Source organism: Notolepis coatsorum, assembly GCF_963971535.1.
Source record: "Notolepis coatsorum genome assembly, chromosome: 16".
Classification (NCBI taxonomy): Eukaryota; Metazoa; Chordata; class Actinopteri; order Aulopiformes; family Paralepididae; genus Notolepis; species Notolepis coatsorum.
In genome coordinates this window covers 111,186,924-111,214,404 of record NC_140180.1, presented here as the reverse complement: position 1 = coordinate 111,214,404, position 27,481 = coordinate 111,186,924, and the positions used below count along the sequence as shown (strand labels likewise).

Below are 27,481 nucleotides of genomic sequence, written 5' to 3'. Positions count from 1 at the left end.
CATAGTAGCCCCACATAGACTGAAGGACATAGCATACACTAAACTACCAATCAAGCACTGTGAACGAAAATTTGGCCCCATAATTACTCATGCGATCCGGATATGGCGTGAATCACAAAAAAAAAATCCTAACCCACAAGAATGGCACAATCATACTCCCTTATTCAATAACAATGCTCTCTTAATTGGGAAACGACCTATAAGATTCCCTATATGGGAAGAGCAAGGCATACACTCATTAGGGGATGTTTTTAACAAACAGGGTTTTTGTAGTGATAAAGAAATACGCAAAAAATTTAATCTCACCAAGTCCACATGGCTTTTTCACAAACAGTTAGAGCTATGTTTGAAGTCTCACGGTGTTCCATTAGACAGACCAATTGAACACCACAGATACCACAAATTCTTCTACTCAAGAGAGACATCGAGAGGTTTTGTTTCAGAATTTTATCATCAATTACTAACGTCCTCGTATGAAACCCTCCAACTTGACTCTGTCTGGAGGAGGGATATACCAGACCTGGAAAATGACTTTGATTGGCAAGGAGCCTGGGCAAATGTCCGACTTACATCAAGGAACCCGGATCATCAACAAATCAATCTTAACTATATTCACAGGACATACTTGACTCCTATAAGACTGTGCCGAATGGGGCTCAAACAAGATTCCAAATGCACCCAATGTACAAATGGGGACGAAGGGACATTTATGCACATGTATTGGGACTGCTCACCAGTTAAGGCATTCTGGAAAGATGTGACCCAACAAATATCAAAACTCGTATCTTGGAATATACCTGTACACCCCTCGGTATTGCTGTTGAATGATGTTTTTGAGTTTGCAGTGAATCCACAGCTAAAGAGATTGGTTTTATCGGGTATCACAGTAGCCAAAAAGCTGATCGCATCACGCTGGTTTCAACCGGAAAAAATGTGCCGTAAAGTTTGGTTTCTTACATATCTCGATGTAATTTACCATGAAATATCTACAGCAAGAAATCTGGGTCTCAATGAATCCAAAATGTCAATGTGGTTAGAAGTGGTGGAGAGAATAAAAGCTAGCTTATAATGGTAGTGTCTGGTTAGGTGCGAGGGATAGTGGAGGTACTTCTCAAGGTGGGGTCCGGGAGGGGGGGGTTCGAGCTGAGCATATGTGTGTAGGTTTTTTTTTTAGATAACAGGTATTATGGGTATATCTTATATAAAACAACTAACCAAAAGGTGATCTCATTGGATGTGCCCTGACAATTAATGCTTGTATATCTTATCGTGTGTTGTCATGTTTGTTTATATGTTTGTTTAAAAAATAATAAAAAAATAAAATACAAAAAAGAATATAACGCTGAATCTTACCGTGGCTTCCTCGCGCCGCTGGCAGATGAGCGTGGAACAGAATTTTTTCTATTATGGGATGGAGAAATGCCCGATCCATTTCCAGGTTGTATAATAGTATATACGTCCAAATCATGTTGTTTTTTCGACTTATTTGCACCGATCGATGTTCACTGTGTCAAGACGGAGTCTCTCTAACGATAGCGAGTGCCCGGACCACATATGGATGAGCACTACCGGTTCAAAGGCTCATTTCCGGTTGGCGATCGGCCACCAGATGGCGCTCTTGAACCGCTAGAGAGTTGAGTGGAGCTTTGCAGTGTGTCTCAGGGCTCCGGAGGGGAAATATGATTTCGGTCACAGATTTTTGAAATATTGACATCAAAGACGAGCTACGGCGTCTTCGGCAGAATGAGCATGGCTAGGAATGATGTCTTAACTCGTCCCCGGCGATCATAGTGTTAAGAATGTTTTTGTTTTGTTTTTCAGCCTAATGATGGCTTGCTTCACTGATAGTGACGGCTCTTTGGACCTCATATTGAGAGTTGACGGCAACAACATTCTGACTGCAACAACAATATTCCAAATGCAAATAACACACTTTAAATGAACTCTAGACCTTTTATCTGCTCTGTGTAAATAAACTAATGAGGGAATAACACACCTGACCATTGAACAACTGAGCAGTCCAATTAATTTGGTCCCTTTAAAAAAAAAAAGGGGGGGGGGGGTGGGGCACACATATAATTTGTTGTAATTCCTACACCGTTCACCTGACTTGGATGTAAATGATACCCTCAGATAAAGCGTAACGTCTGCACTTAGAGCGCATATCTTGATTGTTTAATTTCAAATCCATTGTGTTGGTGTACAGAGCCAAAAGGATTAACATTGTGTTGATGTTCAAATACTTATGGACCTTACTGTATGTGGGAGGGGCCAAGTTAAACACAAGCGAGACAAAGGAACTTACGATAAGGCTGCTGCTATATCCTCCTCGCCTCTTTCCTCTGTGCTGCTTATTTCTCCCATGTTGTTCAGTCCTACTAGCTGTATGACCTGTTGTCACCATGTTCAGTGCTACTAGCTGTATGACCTGTTGTCATGTTGTTCAGCGCTACTAGCTGTATGACCTGTTGTCATGTTGTTCAGTGCTACTAGCTGTATGACCTGTTGTCATGTTGTTCAGCGCTACTAGCTGTATGACCTGTTGTCATGTTGTTCAGTGCTACTAGCTGTATGACCTGTTGTCATGTTGTTCAGCGCTACTAGCTGTATGACCTGTTGTCACCATGTTCAGTGCTACTAGCTGTATGACCTGTTGTCACCATGTTCAGTGCTACTAGCTGTATGACCTGTTGTCATGTTGTTCAGTGCTACTAGCTGTATGACCTGTTGTCATGTTGTTCAGCGCTACTAGCTGTATGACCTGTTGTCATGTTGTTCAGTGCTACTAGCTGTATGACCTGTTGTCATGTTGTTCAGTGCTACTAGCTGTATGACCTGTTGTCACCATGTTCAGCGCTACTAGCTGTATGACCTGTTGTCATGTTGTTCAGCGCTACTAGCTGTATGACCTGTTGTCATGTTGTTCAGTGCTACTAGCTGTATGACCTGTTGTCATGTTGTTCAGCGCTACTAGCTGTATGACCTGTTGTCATGTTGTTCAGCGCTACTAGCTGTATGACCTGTTGTCACCATGTTCAGCGCTACTAGCTGTATGACCTGTTGTCATGTTGTTCAGCGCTACTAGCTGTATGACCTGTTGTCATGTTGTTCAGCGCTACTAGCTGTATGACCTGTTGTCACCATGTTCAGCGCTACTAGCTGTATGACCTGTTGTCACCATGTTCAGCGCTACTAGCTGTATGACCTGTTGTCACCATGTTCAGTGCTACTAGCTGTATGACCTGTTGTCACCATGTTCAGTGCTACTAGCTGTATGACCTGTTGTCACCATGTTCAGCGCTACTAGCTGTATGACCTGTTGTCATGTTGTTCAGTGCTACTAGCTGTATGACCTGTTGTCATGTTGTTCAGTGCTACTAGCTGTATGACCTGTTGTCACCATGTTCAGCGCTACTAGCTGTATGACCTGTTGTCATGTTGTTCAGTGCTACTAGCTGTATGACCTGTTGTCACCATGTTCAGTGCTACTAGCTGTATGACCTGTTGTCACCATGTTCAGTGCTACTAGCTGTATGACCTGTTGTCATGTTGTTCAGCGCTACTAGCTGTATGACCTGTTGTCATGTTGTTCAGCGCTACTAGCTGTATGACCTGTTGTCATGTTGTTCAGCGCTACTAGCTGTATGACCTGTTGTCATGTTGTTCAGTGCTACTAGCTGTATGACCTGTTGTCATGTTGTTCAGTGCTACTAGCTGTATGACCTGTTGTCACCATGTTCAGCGCTACTAGCTGTATGACCTGTTGTCACCATGTTCAGCGCTACTAGCTGTATGACCTGTTGTCACCATGTTCAGCGCTACTAGCTGTATGACCTGTTGTCATGTTGTTCAGTGCTACTAGCTGTATGACCTGTTGTCACCATGTTCAGTGCTACTAGCTGTATGACCTGTTGTCATGTTGTTCAGCGCTACTAGCTGTATGACCTGTTGTCACCATGTTCAGTGCTACTAGCTGTATGACCTGTTGTCATGTTGTTCAGTGCTACTAGCTGTATGACCTGTTGTCACCATGTTCAGTGCTACTAGCTGTATGACCTGTTGTCATGTTGTTCAGTGCTACTAGCTGTATGACCTGTTGTACTTGACGAGCAAGTGCTGAACGAGACTGACTGACTGCCTGCAGCTATATCTGACGGGACGACTGACTGTCTTCTTCCCCAACAGGAGAGCTGATGCAGGGGGAGTTGTACTCGGCCATAAAGAGGGAGAAGGAGCAGACTGAAGGAGGAGACGCCAGCAGCAGCTCCTTCAGCACCTCCTTCAGCGGGGAGATGCACTTCTATGAGCTGGTGGAGGACACTAAAGATGGAGTATGGCTGGTTCAGGTACAGTACACCATTTAGATTAGGGCTGGGAACGGACTGAAGGTCCAGCCCTCTGTGTAGCCTGTAGTGGACGTGTTGGATAACTCTGGAGGTCGTTTTTTTTTTTTTTTTTTTTTTTTTTTTTTTTTTACCTGCAACAGGGCAGTTTTAAAACCAGAGACAGTGGACAGACTTGTCTTTCTTGCCTGCAACTTAAAGTAATGGCTTTGCTTGTCCAAATGACAATACTGATCAGATTTCTTTTTCTCTTGTCCATTTATTTTGTTTGCTTTCTAATTTAAAATACATTGAAACCGTCTGTACACAGTAGGCTATGTGTGCTAGCAGAACTAGACTCCAGTCACGAGTCACGGTGCACATGTGCGGTGGTTTGTCCACCAAAAAAGCGCCAAAAGATCGAAAATAAACTAGCAGAGCCAGAACTGTTCAACTCTTCTGGAGCCACAGCCAGCAGAGAAGCCGGTTTACTTTAGCTTTTAAACCAGCTGCAGCCTGAGAACTGGAGTGTGAGGGGATGTAACACTAAAGATGGCGGCAATGACAAAGAATTGCTGCAAAATAAACATACATATGTTGTTAAATTTTTTTTTTTTTTTAATTTTTTTTATACTTATAACAATTCGATAATTATCGATATCGAGAAATAAAATAAAATTATCATATCGTTATCGCGATATGATTTTTTTCCATATCGCCCAGCCCTAGCCAATATTCAAATCCTGTATTCATCCTCTCAAATCAGTCCCTAATGGTGAACGGTTTGCATTTATGGAACAAATCAATGCAACAAATTAAACTAAATATGAGACAGGAAATTCCAATCAGTAGCAGAGAGAATCTGTCCTAGCTGGGTTTAATACCTTTTTTTTGGTCATTTTAATAACAAACTGCTTATACACAGGCATATGCATCATAATTAGACCCACTATGCTTCTTTGACTTGTGCCTTCAATCAACAAATCTAATCTTGCACCATATGTATTTCAAAATTTTGGCCAATATTCAAATCCTGTATTCATCCTCTCAAATCAGGCCCTAATGGTGAACGGTTTGCATTTATGTTGAATGAAGTAAGAATCCACTGCAGTAAAAATATCCTCACCTCGAGTGGTGGTAGTAAGGTTGACTGACATGAGAATGTCCTGCTTCAGATCCTCATTTTCGATATATTGCACATAAACGATGAGCACAGCCTCGTCTGCGACAGTTGTAGTTTCATCAAGTTGTATGGCAAATGGACCCTTTCTAAGCTTTTCTGACAGCTGCTGCTCGCAATCACTTGACATCTTATCAATTCGGTCTTTCACTACATTGTTCGAGAGTGGTACTGATTTTAGTTTATCCGCCACCTGTGGGCCGCACAGTTTCTAAACCATTTTGATGCAGGCTGGTTTGATGAGCTGCTCGCCAATATTGTGCGGTTTCTTTGCTTTTGCAATTAAAAGCGAACACTCAAAGGAGGCTTCGGTAGCCTTCTGTAAATCACTGCCACCCCTGCTCCACGCTACTCTAACATCAACAGGCTTGTTCGCCTTGAGAGACTGTTCTTTCCTCCGAAAAAAGTCTGGATCCTTCCCAACGGTTTCTGGGTGCTTAGACGCCTGATGTCTCTTCAGCTTGCTGGGCTTCAGGCTCGAGTTTGCCAACTTTTCTCCACAAATCACACACTCAGGTAGTTTGTCTGGTCCCTCAGTGAAGCCCATGGTGATGTAATTTTCGCGATTGCTGTAGGTCCTAACTTTTTTTGCAGATGAGCTGCCGTCATCTCCTTTTCGTTTGTCACACATTTTCGCCTCTGGCGGCTGACTGCAGACGAGCCGAGAAAGTTAACTAGCGTGCTAGGCTAGCTACAGAAAGTGATACAGTCAACTGATTCGCGTTTTAGCGGCTACCCGGTAGCCTACTGTTAACGTTCAAAAATCATGTCTAGATGTTTATTTATTTATCTTTATTTTTTATTGTAGTGGAGAGACTATTCATGCTTCTGATGATAAAAATATGCTAATTAAATATTTCTCTGAAAAAAAAAAAAAAAAAAAAAAAAAATTAATAATAAAAAAAAAAACTCAAATCATCTGTGTTCTGGCGGACCCCCTGCGCCCCCTGGCGGACCCCCAGGGGGTCCGCGGACCCCAGGTTGGGAATCACTGCTCTAGTGGACGTGTTGGATAACTCTGGAGGTCTGTCCTCTAGTGGACATGTTGGATAACTCTGGAGGTCTGTCCTCTAGTGGACGTGTTGGATAACTCTGGAGGTCTGTCCTCTAGTGGACGTGTTGGATAACTCTGGAGGTCTGCCCTCTAGTGGACGTGTTGGATAACTCTGGAGGTCTGTCCTCTAGTGGACATGTTGGATAACTCTGGAGGTCTGTCCTCTAGTGGACATGTTGGATAACTCTGGAGGTCTGCCCTCTAGTGGACGTGTTGGATAACTCTGGAGGTCTGTCCTCTAGTGGACATGTTGGATAACTCTGGAGGTCTGTCCTCTAGTGGACGTGTTGGACAACTCTGGAGGTCTGCCCTCTAGTGGACGTGTTGGATAACTCTGGAGGTCTGTCCTCTAGTGGACATGTTGGATAACTCTGGAGGTCTGCCCTCTAGTGGACGTGTTGGATAACTCTGGAGGTCTGCCCTCTAGTGGACGTGTTGGATAACTCTGGAGGTCTGCCCTCTAGTGGACGTGTTGGATAACTCTGGAGGTCTGCCCTCTAGTGGACGTGTTGGATAACTCTGGAGGTCTGTCCTCTAGTGGACGTGTTGGATAACTCTGGAGGTCTGCCCTCTAGTGGACGTGTTGGATAACTCTGGAGGTCTGTCCTCTAGTGGACGTGTTGGATAACTCTGGAGGTCTGTCCTCTAGTGGACGTGTTGGATAACTCTGGAGGTCTGTCCTCTAGTGGACATGTTGGATAACTCTGGAGGTCCAGCCCTCTAGTGGACGTGTTGGATAACTCTGGAGGTCTGCCCTCTAGTGGACGTGTTGGATAACTCTGGAGGTCCAGCCCTCTAGTGGACGTGTTGGATAACTCTGGAGGTCTGTCCTCTAGTGGACGTGTTGGATAACTCTGGAGGTCTGCCCTCTAGTGGACGTGTTGGATAACTCTGGAGGTCTGTCCTCTAGTGGACGTGTTGGATAACTCTGGAGGTCCAGCCCTCTAGTGGACGTGTTGGATAACTCTGGAGGTCCAGCCCTCTAGTGGACGTGTTGGATAACTCTGGAGGTCTGTCCTCTAGTGGACGTGTTGGATAACTCTGGAGGTCTGCCCTCTAGTGGACGTGTTGGATAACTCTGGAGGTCTGCCCTCTAGTGGACGTGTTGGATAACTCTGGAGGTCTGCCCTCTAGTGGACGTGTTGGATAACTCTGGAGGTCTGTCCTCTAGTGGACGTGTTGGATAACTCTGGAGGTCTGTCCTCTAGTGGACGTGTTGGATAACTCTGGAGGTCTGTCCTCTAGTGGACGTGTTGGATAACTCTGGAGGTCTGCCCTCTAGTGGACGTGTTGGATAACTCTGGAGGTCTGCCCTCTAGTGGACGTGTTGGATAACTCTGGAGGTCTGCCCTCTAGTGGACGTGTTGGATAACTCTGGAGGTCTGTCCTCTAGTGGACATGTTGGATAACTCTGGAGGTCTGTCCTCTAGTGGACATGTTGGATAACTCTGGAGGTCTGCCCTCTAGTGGACGTGTTGGATAACTCTGGAGGTCTGTCCTCTAGTGGACATGTTGGATAACTCTGGAGGTCTGTCCTCTAGTGGACGTGTTGGACAACTCTGGAGGTCTGCCCTCTAGTGGACGTGTTGGATAACTCTGGAGGTCTGTCCTCTAGTGGACATGTTGGATAACTCTGGAGGTCTGCCCTCTAGTGGACGTGTTGGATAACTCTGGAGGTCTGCCCTCTAGTGGACGTGTTGGATAACTCTGGAGGTCCAGCCCTTTAGTGGACGTGTTGGATAACTCTGGAGGTCTGTCCTCTAGTGGACGTGTTGGATAACTCTGGAGGTCTGCCCTCTAGTGGACGTGTTGGATAACTCTGGAGGTCTGTCCTCTAGTGGACGTGTTGGATAACTCTGGAGGTCTGTCCTCTAGTGGACGTGTTGGATAACTCTGGAGGTCTGTCCTCTAGTGGACATGTTGGATAACTCTGGAGGTCCAGCCCTCTAGTGGACGTGTTGGATAACTCTGGAGGTCTGCCCTCTAGTGGACGTGTTGGATAACTCTGGAGGTCCAGCCCTCTAGTGGACGTGTTGGATAACTCTGGAGGTCTGTCCTCTAGTGGACGTGTTGGATAACTCTGGAGGTCTGCCCTCTAGTGGACGTGTTGGATAACTCTGGAGGTCTGTCCTCTAGTGGACGTGTTGGATAACTCTGGAGGTCCAGCCCTCTAGTGGACGTGTTGGATAACTCTGGAGGTCCAGCCCTCTAGTGGACGTGTTGGATAACTCTGGAGGTCTGTCCTCTAGTGGACGTGTTGGATAACTCTGGAGGTCTGCCCTCTAGTGGACGTGTTGGATAACTCTGGAGGTCTGCCCTCTAGTGGACGTGTTGGATAACTCTGGAGGTCTGCCCTCTAGTGGACGTGTTGGATAACTCTGGAGGTCTGTCCTCTAGTGGACGTGTTGGATAACTCTGGAGGTCTGTCCTCTAGTGGACGTGTTGGATAACTCTGGAGGTCTGTCCTCTAGTGGACGTGTTGGATAACTCTGGAGGTCTGCCCTCTAGTGGACGTGTTGGATAACTCTGGAGGTCTGCCCTCTAGTGGACGTGTTGGATAACTCTGGAGCAGGGACGTGCACAGGACTTTAGAGGGGCAGGTGCTCAAAGGCTGAAAAGGGCACTACACTTGTGTGTATATATTAACCGAGCGCGCGTAGCGCGCGAGCACGATTTTTAAGGGCCCTTTTCAGGCGGGGGCCCCCTTTTTATGCTTTTTGGGGGGTTTTGGTGATCAAATATTGAATATTGAACTATAATAATCAGTGCAGGAGCTCACTTATCCTTGAAAGACACTTTTATCACTGACTTAAAAGGCCCATACATCTCCATAAATGTTCAGGGAGGAGGGAATAAGTGCTTACCCTACAGACCCCAAGAAGTGCTGTATATTCTGTATTGTTTAATATAAATGCATTTTTTATTCCAATCCCGATTTGTATTTGAAATTCCCAAATCCCATCGGACTTGACTTCTTCGTGTCCCTCAGTGAGTGTAATACCAGCATTCAACAGCGGTTTCTATCATCATCATCATCACCACCCACGCTATGCATAAAATATATAGGTCCGCGGAGAGGCACGCTGAGGAGGCTGTGCAAACTGCAATGGAATATGGGGCATCTCTCTCTCTTTACCTAATATTTTGATTCTATCCTGACATTTTTCAGTTGGAAGGGCAGTCTATATGCGTAATGGTAAAAAAAAGAAAGATTTTTTTTTTTTTTTTTTTTTTTTTTTCAAAAAGGGCACTTTTTTGATGAGGCTCAAAAAGGCAGGTGCTCAGGCACCCCTTGGCCTCTATGTGTGCACGTGCCTGCTCTGGAGGTCTGTTCCAAGTATTGAAACCACCTGTTGCTGAAGTGATGGGCAGGACCGGTGGTCAGCCCTGCTGCCTCACAGCAAGAAGGTCCTGGGTTCGACCCCCAGCAGGGGGCCTTTCTGTGTGGAGTTAGCATGTTCTCCCTGTGTTTACGTGGGTTTCCTCCAGGTACTCTGGTTTCCTCCCCCACCATAAAGACATGCATGTTAGGCAGGAACTACAGATGAAAACTAGCTCATCAGCTAACTCTGGCACATTTACATTGATGTGGAAACTGTATATGTTGATTAAGAAAGAAAGAAATAACTAACTAATGAGAGGATATATTGTGTGTGTGTCTAGGTGATAGCCCAGGACCGAGATGCCTTGCTCAGTGAAAGTAACTGGGGGAAGATGGTCCAGAAGGTGTCTCGATTTGGGATCAGGACTGGAACCTTCAACTGCTCGCAATATTACAGGTCAGTCTCTCTCTTCTCAGCATTTACATGTGTAGCGCTGCCATTCAGCGTGCGTTCCTCATCTGTTAGTCCCCTGCTGTACCCACCAAGCACTGCACCCTAACCCTGGCAGTGTTAGTCCCCTGCTGTACCCACCAAGCACTGCACCCTAACCCTGGCAGTGTTAGTCCCCTGCTGTACCCACCAAGCACTGCACCCTAACCCTGGCCGTGTTAGTCCCCTGTGTGTTAAAGTTGATCATGTTGTGTTGTGTTCCAGGCTGTGTGTTAAAGTTGATCATGTTGTGTTGTGTTCCAGGCTGTGTGTTAAAGTTGATCATGTTGTGTTGTGTTCCAGGTCGTGTGTTAAAGTTGATCATGTTGTGTTGTGTTCCAGGCTGTGTGTTAAAGTTGATCATGTTGTGTTGTGTTCCAGGTCGTGTGTTAAAGTTGATCATGTTGTGTTCCAGGTTGTGTGTTAAAGTTGATCATGTTGTGTTGTGTTCCAGGTTGTGTGTTAAAGTTGATCATGTTGTGTTGTGTTCCAGGTCGTGTGTTAAAGTTGATCATGTTGTGTTGTGTTCCAGGTTGTGTGTTAAAGTTGATCATGTTGTGTTCCAGGTCGTGTGTTAAAGTTGATCATGTTGTGTTGTGTTCCAGGTTGTGTGTTAAAGTTGATCATGTTGTGTTGTGTTCCAGGTCGTGTGTTAAAGTTGATCATGTTGTGTTGTGTTCCAGGTTGTGTGTTAAAGTTGATCATGTTGTGTTGTGTTCCAGGTTGTGTGTTAAAGTTGATCATGTTGTGTTGTGTTCCAGGTTGTGTGTTAAAGTTGATCATGTTGTGTTGTGTTCCAGGTTGTGTGTTAAAGTTGATCATGTTGTGTTGTGTTCCAGGTTGTGTGTTAAAGTTGATCATGTTGTGTTGTGTTCCAGGTTGTGTGTTAAAGTTGATCATGTTGTTGTGTTCCAGGTCGTGTGTTAAAGTTGATCATGTTGTGTTCCAGGTTGTGTGTTAAAGTTGATCATGTTGTGTTGTGTTCCAGGTCGTGTGTTAAAGTTGATCATGTTGTTGTGTTGTGTTCCAGGCTGTGTGTTAAAGTTGATCATGTTGTGTTGTGTTCCAGGTCGTGTGTTAAAGTTGATCATGTTGTGTTGTGTTCCAGGTTGTGTGTTAAAGTTGATCATGTTGTGTTGTGTTCCAGGTTGTGTGTTAAAGTTGATCATGTTGTGTTGTGTTCCAGGCTGTGTGTTAAAGTTGATCATGTTGTGTTGTGTTCCAGGTCGTGTGTTAAAGTTGATCATGTTGTGTTGTGTTCCAGGTTGTGTGTTAAAGTTGATCATGTTGTGTTGTGTTCCAGGTTGTGTGTTAAAGTTGATCATGTTGTGTTGTGTTCCAGGTCGTGTGTTAAAGTTAATCATGTTGTGTTGTGTTCCAGGTTGTGTGTTAAAGTTGATCATGTTGTGTTGTGTTCCAGGTCGTGTGTTAAAGTTGATCATGTTGTGTTGTGTTCCAGGTTGTGTGTTAAAGTTGATCATGTTGTGTTGTGTTCCAGGTCGTGTGTTAAAGTTGATCATGTTGTGTTGTGTTCCAGGTTGTGTGTTAAAGTTGATCATGTTGTGTTGTGTTCCAGGCTGTGTGTTAAAGTTGATCATGTTGTGTTGTGTTCCAGGTCGTGTGTTAAAGTTGATCATGTTGTGTTGTGTTCCAGGCTGTGTGTTAAAGTTGATCATGTTATTGTGTTGTGTTCCAGGTCGTGTGTTAAAGTTGATCATGTTGTGTTGTGTTCCAGGTTGTGTGTTAAAGTTGATCATGTTGTGTTGTGTTCCAGGTCGTGTGTTAAAGTTGATCATGTTGTGTTGTGTTCCAGGTTGTGTGTTAAAGTTGATCATGTTGTTGTGTTGTGTTCCAGGCTGTGTGTTAAAGTTGATCATGTTGTGTTGTGTTCCAGGTTGTGTGTTAAAGTTGATCATGTTGTTGTGTTCCAGGTCGTGTGTTAAAGTTGATCATGTTGTGTTGTGTTCCAGGTTGTGTGTTAAAGTTGATCATGTTGTGTTGTGTTCCAGGTCGTGTGTTAAAGTTGATCATGTTGTTGTGTTCCAGGTTGTGTGTTAAAGTTGATCATGTTGTGTTGTGTTCCAGGTTGTGTGTTAAAGTTGATCATGTTGTGTTGTGTTCCAGGTCGTGTGTTAAAGTTGATCATGTTGTGTTGTGTTCCAGGTTGTGTGTTAAAGTTGATCATGTTGTTGTGTTCCAGGTCGTGTGTTAAAGTTGATCATGTTGTGTTCCAGGTTGTGTGTTAAAGTTGATCATGTTGTGTTGTGTTCCAGGTTGTGTGTTAAAGTTGATCATGTTGTGTTGTGTTCCAGGTTGTGTGTTAAAGTTGATCATGTTGTTGTTGTGTTCCAGGTTGTGTGTTAAAGTTGATCATGTTGTGTTGTGTTCCAGGTTGTGTGTTAAAGTTGATCATGTTGTTGTGTTCCAGGTCGTGTGTTAAAGTTGATCATGTTGTGTTGTGTTCCAGGTCGTGTGTTAAAGTTGATCATGTTGTGTTGTGTTCCAGGTTGTGTGTTAAAGTTGATCATGTTGTTGTGTTGTGTTCCAGGCTGTGTGTTAAAGTTGATCATGTTGTGTTGTGTTCCAGGTCGTGTGTTAAAGTTGATCATGTTGTGTTGTGTTCCAGGTTGTGTGTTAAAGTTGATCATGTTGTGTTGTGTTCCAGGCTGTGTGTTAAAGTTGATCATGTTGTGTTGTGTTCCAGGTTGTGTGTTAAAGTTGATCATGTTGTTGTTGTGTTCCAGGTCGTGTGTTAAAGTTGATCATGTTGTGTTGTGTTCCAGGTTGTGTGTTAAAGTTGATCATGTTGTTGTGTTCCAGGCTGTGTGTTAAAGTTGATCATGTTGTGTTGTGTTCCAGGTTGTGTGTTAAAGTTGATCATGTTGTGTTGTGTTCCAGGTCGTGTGTTAAAGTTGATCATGTTGTGTTGTGTTCCAGGCTGTGTGCCAAGCGCGGCTGGCATCGCTCCACTCTGATCATGTCCGTTCCTCAGACCTCCGCCTCCAAAGGGAAGGTCATGCTGAAGGAATACGACGGCCGACGCATAGAAACGGAACACATCTTCCGCTGGATGACGTCGCACGTGGCTCAGCGAATCAAAACACTCCGCCGGTCTGACCAGTTGGCAGAGGAATGGCAGCCTGACCCCGCCCACCCAATGAAGATGTTCCTATTCGCCCGTCTGCCGGAGCCCCCCGCTTTCTTCTCCTCGCTGTCCGTCAAATTCACCGGGCGAATCGAGTTCATCTTTGTGGACATACGCCGCTGGGACGACCACAGCAGCCTGTCGGAGATCGGCGTGACGCAGGGCCCCGCCTACATCCTCAAGATGCCTGAGGGGATCTATCGCTATGGCAACAGGTAGCATTATAATTTAAACGATGGTGTATATATAATGGGTTTTGGTTAACTCGACGCTTAATACATTCCAAGTAAAGGCTGACTTCTTCAAGTTAATTATTAATCCATTTCACGGTGATGTGTTGTTCAAAGGTGTGACATAGGAGTGGACAGACACTGGCCTTCTCTCTGCCTCTACACTAGGAGACACTGGTCTTCTCTCTGTCTCTACACTAGGAGACACTGGCCTTCTCTCTGTCTCTACACTAGGAGTGGACGGATACTGGTCTTCTCTCTGTCTCTACACTAGGAGTGGACAGACACTGGTCTTCTCTCTGCCTCTACACTAGGAGTGGACAGACACTGGTCTTCTCTCTGTCTCTACACTAGGAGTGGACAGACACTGGTCTTCTCTCTGTCTCTACACTAGGAGTGGACGGATACTGGTCTTCTCTCTGTCTCTACACTAGGAGACACTGGTCTTCTCTCTGTCTCTACACTAGGAGTGGACGGATACTGGTCTTCTCTCTGTCTCTACACTAGGAGATACTGGCCTTCTCTCTGTCTCTACACTAGGAGACACTGGCCTTCTCTCTGTCTCTACACTAGGAGATACTGGCCTTCTCTCTGTCTCTACACTAGGAGTGGACGGATACTGGTCTTCTCTCTGTCTCTACACTAGGAGATACTGGTCTTCTCTCTGTCTCTACACTAGGAGACACTGGCCTTCTCTCTGTCTCTACACTAGGAGACACTGGCCTTCTCTCTGTCTCTACACTAGGAGATACTGGCCTTCTCTCTGTCTCTACACTAGGAGATACTGGCCTTCTCTCTGTCTCTACACTAGGAGTGGACAGACACTAGTCTTCTCTCTGTCTCTACACTAGGAGTGGACAGACACTGGCCTTCTCTCTGTCTCTACACTAGGAGTGGACAGACACTGGTCTTCTCTCTGTCTCTACACTAGGAGTGGACAGACACTAGTCTTCTCTCTGTCTCTACACTAGGAGTGGACAGACACTGGCCTTCTCTCTGTCTCTACACTAGGAGTGGACAGACGCTGGTCTTCTCTCTGTCTCTACACTAGGAGTGGACAGACACTGGTCTTCTCTCTGTCTCTACACTAGGAGATACTGGCCTTCTCTCTGCCTCTACACTAGGAGTGGACAGACACTGGTCTTCTCTCTGTCTCTACACTAGGAGATACTGGTCTTCTCTCTGCCTCTACACTAGGAGATACTGGCCTTCTCTCTGTCTCTACACTAGGAGTGGACAGACACTAGTCTTCTCTGTGTCTCTACACTAGGAGTGGACAGACACTGGTCTTCTCTCTGTCTCTACACTAGGAGACACTGGTCTTCTCTCTGCCTCTACACTAGGAGTGGACAGACACTGGTCTTCTCTCTGTCTCTACACTAGGAGTGGACAGACACTGGCCTTCTCTCTGTCTCTACACTAGGAGTGGACAGACACTGGCCTTCTCTCTGTCTCTACACTAGGAGTGGACAGATACTGGCCTTCTCTCTGCCTCTACACTAGGAGATACTGGCCTTCTCTCTGCCTCTACACTAGGAGACACTGGTCTTCTCTCTGTCTCTACACTAGGAGACACTGGTCTTCTCTCTGTCTCTACACTAGGAGTGGACAGACACTGGCCTTCTCTCTGCCTCTACACTAGGAGTGGACAGACACTGGTCTTCTCTCTGTCTCTACACTAGGAGTGGACAGACACTGGTCTTCTCTCTGTCTCTACACTAGGAGTGGACAGACACTGGTCTTCTCTCTGTCTCTACACTAGGAGTGGACAGACGCTGGTCTTCTCTCTGTCTCTACACTAGGAGTGGACAGACACTGGTCTTCTCTCTGTCTCTACACTAGGAGTGGACAGACACTGGTCTTCTCTCTGTCTCTACACTAGGAGATACTGGCCTTCTCTCTGCCTCTACACTAGGAGTGGACAGACACTGGTCTTCTCTCTGTCTCTACACTAGGAGACACTGGTCTTCTCTCTGTCTCTACACTAGGAGTGGACAGACACTAGTCTTCTCTGTGTCTCTACACTAGGAGTGGACAGACACTGGTCTTCTCTCTGTCTCTACACTAGGAGTGGACAGACACTGGTCATCTCTCTGTCTCTACACTAGGAGACACTGGTCTTCTCTCTGCCTCTACACTAGGAGTGGACAGACACTGGTCTTCTCTCTGTCTCTACACTAGGAGTGGACAGACACTGGCCTTCTCTCTGTCTCTACACTAGGAGTGGACAGACACTGGCCTTCTCTCTGTCTCTACACTAGGAGTGGACAGATACTGGCCTTCTCTCTGCCTCTACACTAGGAGTGGACAGACACTGGTCTTCTCTCTGTCTCTACACTAGGAGTGGACAGACACTGGTCTTCTCTCTGTCTCTACACTAGGAGTGGACAGACGCTGGTCTTCTCTCTGTCTCTACACTAGGAGACACTGGTCTTCTCTCTGTCTCTACACTAGGAGTGGACAGACGCTGGTCTTCTCTCTGTCTCTACACTAGGAGTGGACAGACGCTGGTCTTCTCTGTGTCTCTACACTAGGAGTGGACAGACACTGGTCTTCTCTCTGTCTCTACACTAGGAGTGGACAGACACTGGTCTTCTCTCTGTCTCTACACTAGGAGTGGACAGACACTGGTCTTCTCTCTGCCTCTACACTAGGAGTGGACAGACGCTGGTCTTCTCTCTGCCTCTACACTAGGAGTGGACAGACGCTGGTCTTCTCTCTGTCTCTACACTAGGAGTGGACAGACGCTGATCTTCTCTGTGTCTCTACACTAGGAGTGGACAGACACTGGTCTTCTCTCTGTCTCTACACTAGGAGTGGACAGACACTGGTCTTCTCTCTGTCTCTACACTAGGAGTGGACAGACACTGGTCTTCTCTCTGTCTCTACACTAGGAGTGGACAGACACTGGTCTTCTCTCTGCCTCTACACTAGGAGTGGACAGACACTGGTCTTCTCTCTGTCTCTACACTAGGAGACACTGGTCTTCTCTCTGTCTCTACACTAGGAGTGGACAGACACTGGTCTTCTCTGTGTCTCTACACTAGGAGACACTGGTCTTCTCTCTGTCTCTACACTAGGAGTGGACAGACACTGGTCTTCTCTGTGTCTCTACACTAGGAGTGGACAGACGCTGGTCTTCTCTCTGTCTCTACACTAGGAGTGGACAGACACTGGTCTTCTCTCTGTCTCTACACTAGGAGACACTGGCCTTCTCTCTGTCTCTACACTAGGAGATACTGGCCTTCTCTCTGTCTCTACACTAGGAGTGGACAGACACTGGTCTTCTCTCTGTCTCTACACTAGGAGACACTGGTCTTCTCTCTGTCTCTACACTAGGAGACACTGGCCTTCTCTCTGTCTCTACACTAGGAGACACTGGCCTTCTCTCTGTCTCTACACTAGGAGTGGACAGACACTGGTCTTCTCTCTGTCTCTACACTAGGAGTGGACAGACACTGGTCTTCTCTCTGTCTCTACACTAGGAGTGGACAGACACTGGTCTTCTCTCTGCCTCTACACTAGGAGTGGACAGACACTGGTCTTCTCTCTGTCTCTACACTAGGAGTGGACAGACACTGGTCTTCTCTCTGTCTCTACACTAGGAGTGGACAGACACTGGTCTTCTCTCTGTCTCTACACTAGGAGTGGACAGACACTGGCCTTCTCTCTGCCTCTACACTAGGAGTGGACAGACACTGGCCTTCTCTCTGCCTCTACACTAGGAGTGGACAGACACTGGCCTTCTCTCTGCCTCTACACTAGGAGTGGACAGACACTGGTCTTCTCTCTGTCTCTACACTAGGAGTGGACAGACACTGGCCTTCTCTCTGTCTCTACACTAGGAGTGGACAGACACTGGCCTTCTCTCTGTCTCTACACTAGGAGTGGACAGATACTGGCCTTCTCTCTGCCTCTACACTAGGAGTGGACAGACACTGGTCTTCTCTCTGTCTCTACACTAGGAGTGGACAGACACTGGTCTTCTCTCTGTCTCTACACTAGGAGTGGACAGACACTGGTCTTCTCTCTGCCTCTACACTAGGAGTGGACAGACACTGGTCTTCTCTCTGTCTCTACACTAGGAGTGGACAGACACTGGTCTTCTCTCTGTCTCTACACTAGGAGTGGACAGACACTGGTCTTCTCTCTGCCTCTACACTAGGAGTGGACAGACGCTGGTCTTCTCTCTGTCTCTACACTAGGAGTGGACAGACACTGGTCTTCTCTCTGTCTCTACACTAGGAGTGGACAGACACTGGTCTTCTCTCTGCCTCTACACTAGGAGTGGACAGACACTGGCCTTCTCTCTGTCTCTACACTAGGAGATACTGGCCTTCTCTCTGTCTCTACACTAGGAGTGGACAGACACTGGTCTTCTCTCTGTCTCTACACTAGGAGACACTGGCCTTCTCTCTGTCTCTACACTAGGAGACACTGGCCTTCTCTCTGCCTCTACACTAGGAGTGGACAGACACTGGTCTTCTCTCTGTCTCTACACTAGGAGTGGACAGACACTGGTCTTCTCTCTGTCTCTACACTAGGAGTGGACAGACACTGGTCTTCTCTCTGTCTCTACACTAGGAGTGGACAGACGCTGGTCTTCTCTCTGTCTCTACACTAGGAGTGGACAGACACTGGTCTTCTCTCTGTCTCTACACTAGGAGTGGACAGACGCTGGTCTTCTCTCTGTCTCTACACTAGGAGTGGACAGACACTGGTCTTCTCTCTGTCTCTACACTAGGAGTGGACAGACACTGGTCTTCTCTCTGTCTCTACACTAGGAGATACTGGTCTTCTCTCTGTCTCTACACTAGGAGTGGACAGACACTGGTCATCTCTCTGTCTCTACACTAGGAGACACTGGCCTTCTCTCTGTCTCTACACTAGGAGTGGACAGACGCTGGTCTTCTCTCTGTCTCTACACTAGGAGTGGACAGACACTGGTCTTCTCTCTGTCTCTACACTAGGAGTGGACAGACACTGGTCTTCTCTCTGTCTCTACACTAGGAGACACTGGTCTTCTCTCTGTCTCTACACTAGGAGTGGACAGACACTTGTCTTCTCTCTGCCTCTACACTAGGGCTGCTCCGTTATGGAAAAAAAACATAATCACCATTAGTGATTTGATATTGAAATCACAATTATAAAACACGGTCGATATTTTAGTATTTTAGATCATATGACGACGACGACGACTGCAGTTGTTTTACCTTTCTTCTCGAGCAAAGGCTGCCTTTCTGTCATATTCCACAAGTTACCATTAAGACGTTTAAAAAATAACCGTAGAAACGCGCTGTGGCTCCTCCTTCTTCTCAACACCAGATGGAACTACTGGTTGAGCTCTCGATTATCTTGTTTTCATGATCGTGGGAATAATTTAAACTGGATTAATCGTCCAGCCCAACTCACACCACCATGGTGCCTACACTCCTAGTATTATTTTAACTTCTGCCTACACTCTTAGTATTATTTTAACTTCTGCCTACACTCTTAGTATTATTTTAACTTCTGCCTACACTCTTAGTATTATTTTAACTTCTGCCTACACTCTTAGTATTATTTTAACTTCTGCCTACACTCTGTTTGTTATGGAAATCTTAAAACGTCTTATCCGGGGTGTGCACAAAAGGAAACTTTGTCACAAAGGTTTCTTAGTTCAGAGGTTTATTCTGATCAGAATGGTGGAATCGTTTCCCATCAAATACCAAGAGTGTACAGCATGGGAACCGACGCACACAGAAAGATACATAAGGCTGATCTTTTATAGGAAAAGGGAGTTCATCCTGTGGTGTGTAAACAATCAACTGGAATCGGATGATCCCCCCCAGCCTATTTGTGAACACAGTTCACCATGACCTGCAGCTCTCGGATCTGAACACACACGAATGCCACGTCCACATAATCACACAGTCAGATATCAAACATTATAGTCCATCTGAAATATATATATTGGTAATCACATATGTAATGATAAATGAATGATACATATGAACCACACTGACAATTATATATGTAATGATGAATGATACTATGAAACACACTGACAATTATATATGTAATGATGAATGATACACCATGTAGAATACCACATGAAACCTTTAAACTTTCCCATCACAACTCTTAGTATTATTTTAACTTCTGCCTACACTCTTAGTATTATTTTAACTTCTGCCTACACTCCTAGTATTATTTTAACTTCTGCCTACACTCCTAGTATTATTTTAACTTCTGCCTACACTCTTAGTATTATTTTAACTTCTGCCTACACTCTTAGTATTATTTTAACTTCTGCCTACACTCTTAGTATTATTTTAACTTCTGCCTACACTCTTAGTATTATTTTAACTTCTGCCTACACTCTTAGTATTATTTTAACTTCTGCCTACACTCCTAGTATTATTTTAACTTCTGCCTACACTCTTAGTATTATTTTACTTCTGCCAACTCACACCACCATGGTGCCTACACTCCTAGTATTATTTTATGTGCATTATGTTAGACTGTATACAGAACAGAAGCATTTAATTACAGAATAGTATGGTGTGAAAAATGTAACAATCCTCTCCTCTCCTCCCCCTCTCCTCCTCCTCTCCTCCTCTCCTCCCCCTCTCCTCTCCTCCCCCTCTCCTCATCTCCTCTCTCCTCCCCCTCTCCTCATCTCCTCTCTCCCCCCCCTCTCCTCCTCTCCTCTCCTCCTCCTCTCCTCTCCTCCCCCTCTCCCCCTCTCCTCTCCTCACCTCTCCTCATCACCTCTCCTCTCTCCTCACCTCTCCCCCTCTCCTCTCTCCTCTCCTCCCCCTCTCCTCTCCTCTCCTCCCCCTCTCCTCTCATCACCTCTCCTCTCCCTCTCCTCTCGTCTCCCCCTCTCCTCTCTCCTCTCCTCCCCCTCTCCTCTCATCACCTCTCCCCCTCTCCTCTCCTCTCCCTCTCCTCTCGTCTCCCCCTCTCCTCTCTCCTCTCCTCTCCTCACCTCTCCCCCTCTCCTCTCCTCTCCTCTCCTCTCATCTCCTCTCCTCTCTCCTCTCCTCCCCCTCTCCTCCCCTCCCCTCTCCCTCTCTCCTCTCTCCTCTCCTCCCCCTCTCCTCTCATCTCCTCTCCTCTCTCCTCTCCTCCCCCTCTCCTCACCTCTCCCCCTCTCCTCTCTCCTCTCCTCCCCCTCTCCTCTCCTCACCTCTCCCTCTCTCCCCCTCTCCTCTCCTCCCCTCCCCTCTCCTCTCTCCTCTCCTCCCCCTCTCCTCTCCTCACCTCTCCCTCTCTCCCCCTCTCCTCTCCTCCCCTCCCCTCTCCCCCTCTCCTCTCTCCTCACCTCTCCCCCTCTCCTCTCTCCTCTCCTCCCCCTCTCCTCTCATCACCTCTCCCCCTCTCCTCTCTCCTCTCCTCACCTCTCCCTCTCTCCCCCTCCCCTCCCCTCTCCCTCTCTCCTCTCTCCTCTCCTCCCCCTCTCCTCTCATCACCTCTCCCCCTCTCCTCTCCTCTCCTCCCCCTCTCCTCTCCTCTCCTCTCCTCTCTCCCTCTCCTCTCTCCTCTCCTCACCTCTCCCTCTCTCCCCCTCCCCTCCCCTCTCCCTCTCTCCTCTCCTCCCCCTCTCCTCTCATCACCTCTCCCCCTCTCCTCTCCTCTCCTCTCCCTCTCCTCTCCTCTCTCCTCTCCTCCCCCTCTCCTCTCCTCACCTCTCCCCCTCTCCTCCCCTCCCCTCTCCCCCTCTCCTCTCTCCTCACCTCTCCCCCTCTCCTGTGTGTGTAGTACTGGGGAGTTTCTGTCTCTAGCAGCGATGGATACGTTCCTGCGGTCGGTCCAGCCGGAGGTCAACGACCTCTTTGTTCTCAGTCTGGTCCTGGTCAACCTGCTGGCCTGGATGGACCTATTCATCACACAGGTCAGTCCAGCCGTGTTCCAGTTCACCTTTCTTTTTTTGGTAAATAAACATGGAATAACACGAGTAAAATATAGAGAACACACGTGGTATAAAGATAAATAATATGTAACACTATATACATGCAGTATAATGAGTATATCATATATGATAATGATTATTATTACACTGTACTTATTATACTTATTTTATGCCTACTGTATATTCTTATGTCTGCACTTTCTACATTGCACTACTTTTATTGTCTTTTTATATCTATTATGTCCACTTTATGCATTGTTTTTATTCTGTCAACTGTATGCTCATTTTATGCCTAATGTTCATTTTATGCAATTTTCTGTGAAGCACTTTGAGCTGCAATCCATGTATGAGAGGTGCTATATAAATAAAGTTATTATTATTAATAATGAGGATTTGTGTGTAAAAGTGTATACAACAGTATTGCACATGGGATATTTAGCAGTTCAGGTTCAGTATTGCATATTGGGTCCAGGTTCAATAGCAGCACTCATAGTTGATGGTGCATTTCCATGTGTGGACAGCAGGTAGGCAGATATGCAGAGTGTAATATTTAGGTTTATGAGTTGAGAAGCCTGCTGGTAATTGATTGATTGAATATTTTATCAACAGATTGCAGAATGGGTACAATACAGTACGGCTCAATACACACAATTGTTAAGGGGATGCAGACCAGAGAGAGACTTTCGTCTTGTTTACATCAGGGTCCCCCATTTTCAATTCATAATGAATTGTAAGTAAGGAAGGGTGCAATTAGCACCGTGCAATCCATTCTTTGTGGATCCCGTCCATAGTATCAATGAGAGTATCGAACCTACCCTGGGTAAATAAAGGTAAAAAGAAAAAAAAACAGCCCGTTAATCTTGTGTCAAAAAAATAGTGCCATTAAAATCATTTTGCGTTAACTCGTTAATAACGCGCTAACTTTGACAGCCTTAATAAAAGCACTACTATCTCCAACATTGTCTAATCCGGGGTCTGCAACCTTTTTGATATGCTCTAATGCGACATCTATGTTATCTATAGCACCTCCTTTCTTATTTATTTTTATTCTATGGTTGTCACCTTGTGTCAAAGGGCGGTCACCATTGCGTTCTAGCCTGCTGCTCTGTCGCGAGCCCGTTAGCATCAGGCTTTACTGACGAATAACCGATTGTACGACTTCACTGATGTGTGGATTGATTGACCTTATTTTTACTGTGTTGTCGTCAGGGAGCGACGGTGAAGAGGTTTGTGGTTCTGATCAGAACTCTGGGGACATACAACTCCTTGCTGCTGGTGTCCTGGCTCCCGGTGCTGGTGCGTACACCCTTCATCTCTCCTTCACGTACACTCAATGAACGATACTATAGAAGTTAATGGAGTCATTAAAGGGGTACTTGTTACTGGGAGACGGCAGTTAATGAGTTTGAATATGACCACCAGTAGGGGTGTAACGATTCGACCTCACAACGATTCGATTCGTTTACGATTCTTCAGGCAACGATTCAATGCATCATGAAATCTATTCATTTGACCACGATTCGATTCGATAAATTTAAATCAGTTAATTCCCCAAAAGATTTTGAATACACAAATGTGTCTGGGGGAACTGATTCACTCAGCATGAATGGACTATAGGTCAATAAAAACAATACACGCAACAAAAAACATAAAAGAAATGTTTAATTTTTTTTAATTTCAATTAATATCGATTATAATCTATTCTAACATATTCAAATCGATGCATCGAATCGAACACGTTAGAATCGATGCATTTCGATTAATCGTTGCATCGTTACACTCCTAACCATCAGTGATGTCATCGTGGACATTGCATCCTTGTGTTGTGTTAATTACAGCTCAATGAAATGATAAGGTAGCAGTCCCTTGACTTGATTGATTGAAAACTTTATTAACAGATTGCAGAATGGGTACAATACAGTACAGCTCAATACATACAATTGTTAAGGGGATGCAGACCAGAGAAAGACTTTCGTCTTGTTTACATCAGGGTCCCCCATTTTCAATTCATCATAACGGTGTTCATCAACAAGGTGTTGTGTTAATTACAGCTCAATGAAATGATAAGGTAACAGTCCCTATAAAATGAGATTAAACGCTTATTAATTAATCATTAATCGTCTGTAGTGTGGTAGTGAAAGGGTTAACCGTCTGTTTTACTACCTGTACCCCCCCCCCTCCCCCCCATGCTGCTATGATGCCTGAATTTCCCCAAGGGGATCAATAAAGGAATATCTTATCTTATCTTAGTGTGGTAGTGAAAGGGTTAACCGTCTGTAGTGTGGTAGTGAAAGGGTTAACTGTCTGTAGTGTGGTAGTGAAAGGGTTAACTGTCTGTAGTGTGGTAGTGAAAGGGTTAATGTATGTATTTATTAACTAATAAACGTAATGACTTGATTGATTGTCCCCGCAGGCGCTGCTGCAGCTGCCCTATCTGGACCGTTTCTATGGTTACAGTTTGAAGATGCTACGCTACGCGGACACCACCTCGTTGGCCAGCCTGGTCCGAGCCGATTGGACGTTCTACTCGTCCCACCCCGCCCTCTTCCTCTCCACGTACCTGGCCCACGGCCTGCTGGTCGACTACTTCGAGAAGAGGCGTCGCGGCGCGGCGAGGAGCGAGGAGGAGAGCAGCACCAACCTGGAGTGGCTGACCAGCCTCTGGGACTGGTACGCGTCGTACCTACTGCGTCCAATCGCCTCGCTGCAGCAGATCCCGGTCGACCAATCGGATTGGGACGACGATCCTAACTTCCTGTTGGAGCGACTGGCGTTCCCCGACCTGTGGCTCCGCCCCCTGGTGCCCGTGGACTACATCAAAGCCCTGCCCACCTGGAGCTTCAGAGCCGTCGGTCACCAGGGAGGGGAGGAGTCGGCGGGAGAGAGTGAAGGACGGACGGACAGCGCGGACTCGGACACCGATAATACAACGCACGGCAAGTCGCCACCTGTAGACCGGGCCAGCGGAACTCAGAGCGATTCACCGCCAGACCGGGCTAGCGGAACACAGAGCGATTCACCGCCAGACCGGGCTAGCGGAACACAGAGCGATTCACCGCCAGACCAGACTAGCAGAAAAGTGATACAGAGCCGAAGCAGTTCCGACAGTGAACAGGAGGTCTGCGGTGCCGCTTCTTCGCGATCCTGTTGCCGCGGCGGAGACGGAGCTTGCTCGCCGAGCGAGGAGGAGGAGGAGGAGGAGCCTCGGCAGCAGCAGCAGCAGTCCGACTGGTCGGTGTGGCCGTGCGGCGTGCTGCACTGCTCGGAGTGCGTGGTGTGTCTGGAGAACTTCGCCTCGGAGGAGCTCCTGATGGGCCTGCCGTGTGGCCACGCCTTCCACCAGCACTGCATCGTGGTCTGGCTGACGGAGAGCAAACACTGCTGCCCCGTCTGCCGCTGGCCCAGCTACAAGAAGAAGAAGTGGCCGAACCGAGCGGAGCAGCCGCCGCCGCAGCCGCCAGCAGGGGGCGCCGCCGACGGCACCGGGCAGGACTGACGCGGAATGGCTTGACGCGTCGCTCTACTGTCTCTTGTCTCTTTTAGTTTGACTCCTCCTTCTCCTTCTCTCCTAAACTCCTCGTCTGGCCTCTTCTGTCCTCCTCGGCTCCTCTCCTCTCCTCTCGGCGAGGACTTGGGGTTTTAAAATCCCTGCTGTTGTTACGAAAATAGCCCCGTGTCAGTGATGGTCCCGTTCTCACTCGAGGTGACGGCCGGTCCTTCTTAAGGGCCGAGGATGTTCTTTTGATCCCGAGGCCTCATTCTGCACCGACTGGAGAACTTCAAAAGAACCCGGACACCTGTCTCAGATGTGGGCTGCGCTTAATTCCTGAGAAGCGAGGGATAGAAGGTTTAGACCAGACGGCCGGGAGGCGGGAGCACAGTAAGACTCCTTCCAGAAGATCCAGGAAGAAACGCTTCGTCTCTGCAGATCAGAACATCCAGGAAGAAACGCTTCGTCTGCAAATCAGAACATCCAGGAAGAAACGCTTCGTCTGCAAATCAGAACATCCAGGAAGAAACGCTTCGTCTGCAGATCAGAACATCCAGGAAGAAACGCTTCGTCTCTGCAGATCAGAACATCCAGGAAGAAACGCTTCGTCTCTGCAGATCGGAACATCCAGGAAGAAACGCATCGTCTCTGCAGATCAGAACATCCAGGAAGAAACGCTTCGTCTCTGCAGATCAGAACATCCAGGAAGAAACGCTTCGTCTCTGCAGATCGGAACATCCAGGAAGAAACGCATCGTCTCTGCAGATCAGAACATCCAGGAAGAACCGCTTCGTCTGCAGATCATGTACTAAACAAGTCCGATACCAAGTTCTGATCCCTTAGTCTCTCTAGAACAATGTGGACTTAGACTATGTCGTTGGACAAAAATAATTGAGATAGATCTTTCTAATGTGTCAAAAGTTCAGGAAAAGTCAAGTGGCCGACATTGTTACACTCCTGGTATTGAGTTATAGTTCTGGTGAAATTCTCCCAGTGCCCTATTTTAGCCCGGTATCGGCCCGGTATCGGTATCTGTGCATCTGTAACTGAAACAGCTTCAAAACCAGCCAAGTGGCAACGCCGCTGCAAGTCGGTGAGGGAAACCCGCCCGCGAAATCTTCATCCGGACAAGTCGTTTTAAACGTACGTTTCAGAAAGGATCCGACAACGGGGCGAGAGACTTTCACTTGTTCCGATTGCACTCACAGTGAAGGTGTCTCGACGTTAGGCACGTCGTTCTGTCCACGTCGGGATAATGTTGCTGGTTTTCTAGGAAATCCTTGAAACCAGTTTATTTGTGTTGGAACAAGTGAAAGTACCTTAACCCCATTGGCAGATTTCTTTCACTTTAAGAAAATACAGTGCACTGGTCTTGGTCCAATCAGGATGATCAACAAATAACTCTTATTCTGTTATTGTGTCACTTCATAGACCTTTTGTGGCGGATCTGGCGTGATATTTAGGACACACTATGGCCATTTCTCTTTAAAGCTAGTCCTGGGTCTTTTTACATGTTCTGAAAGGATTTCTTCTTCTTCAATTGAGACACTAGATGAAGGATTCTTATCATTAATATGTTCCTCATTTCCCACCTCTGAACATCCCTTCAGAGAGGAGAAGAGCAGAATGCAGAGAAGGCAAGCCTAAAGAGACCACCCGTCTTGTTGTTACCTGGCCTGCCTACCACCCTGCACACATAAAGACATATACATACACACATACATATACATACACGCATACAGTACATACATGCATACACACACACACCGTTAGTTCATAGTTGATAGTGGAGGTGTACTAATTCTGATAGTGAGACGGACTATAAACTAGTTGCCTAGAGCAGAGTTCAGAGTCTATCGCCCTTCTCTCTGGACCAGAGACCCCTCTCCACATGACTGAGACCCTCTCTACATGACTGAGACCCTCTCCACATGACTGAGACCCTCTCTACATGACTGAGACCCTCTCCACATGACTGAGACCCTCTCCACATGACTGAGACCCTCTCTACATGACTGAGACCCTCTCCACATGACTGAGACCCTCTCCACATGACTGAGACCCTCTACATGACTGAGACCCTCTCTACATGACTGAGACCCTCTCCACATGACTGAGACCCTCTCTACATGTCTGACCTCCTCCTGGAGGGTGAGGAGTTTAGCTCCCAGGGGGGAGAGAGGTGTGTGTTCCAGGGGGGAGAGAGGTGTGTGTTCCAGGGGGGAGAGAGGTGTGTGTTCCAGGGGGGAGAGAGGTGTGTGTTCCAGGGGGGAGAGAGGTGTGTGTTCCAGGGGGGAGCGAGGTGTGTGTTCCAGGGGGGAGCGAGGTGTGTGTTCCAGGGGGGAGAGAGG

General features: G+C 46.8%; 1 protein-coding gene across 1 annotated transcript in view; it reads left to right on the top strand.

The window, feature by feature from the left end:
* rnf103 (ring finger protein 103) overlaps positions 1 to 27,241 on the top strand; it is a gene marked incomplete at its 5' end in the record, with an annotated part of 40,706 nt that extends 13,465 nt beyond the window's left edge. The window contains 6 exons of the mRNA XM_084331223.1: positions 4,186 to 4,346; positions 10,220 to 10,335; positions 13,306 to 13,728; positions 21,490 to 21,622; positions 22,850 to 22,936; positions 24,054 to 27,241. Of these exons, the coding sequence (XP_084187349.1) occupies positions 4,186 to 4,346; positions 10,220 to 10,335; positions 13,306 to 13,728; positions 21,490 to 21,622; positions 22,850 to 22,936; positions 24,054 to 25,136 (2,003 nt within the window). The 3' untranslated portion in view covers positions 25,137 to 27,241. The remainder of the gene's footprint in view (positions 1 to 4,185; positions 4,347 to 10,219; positions 10,336 to 13,305; positions 13,729 to 21,489; positions 21,623 to 22,849; positions 22,937 to 24,053) is intronic.
* Positions 27,242 to 27,481: the final 240 nt, after the last annotated feature.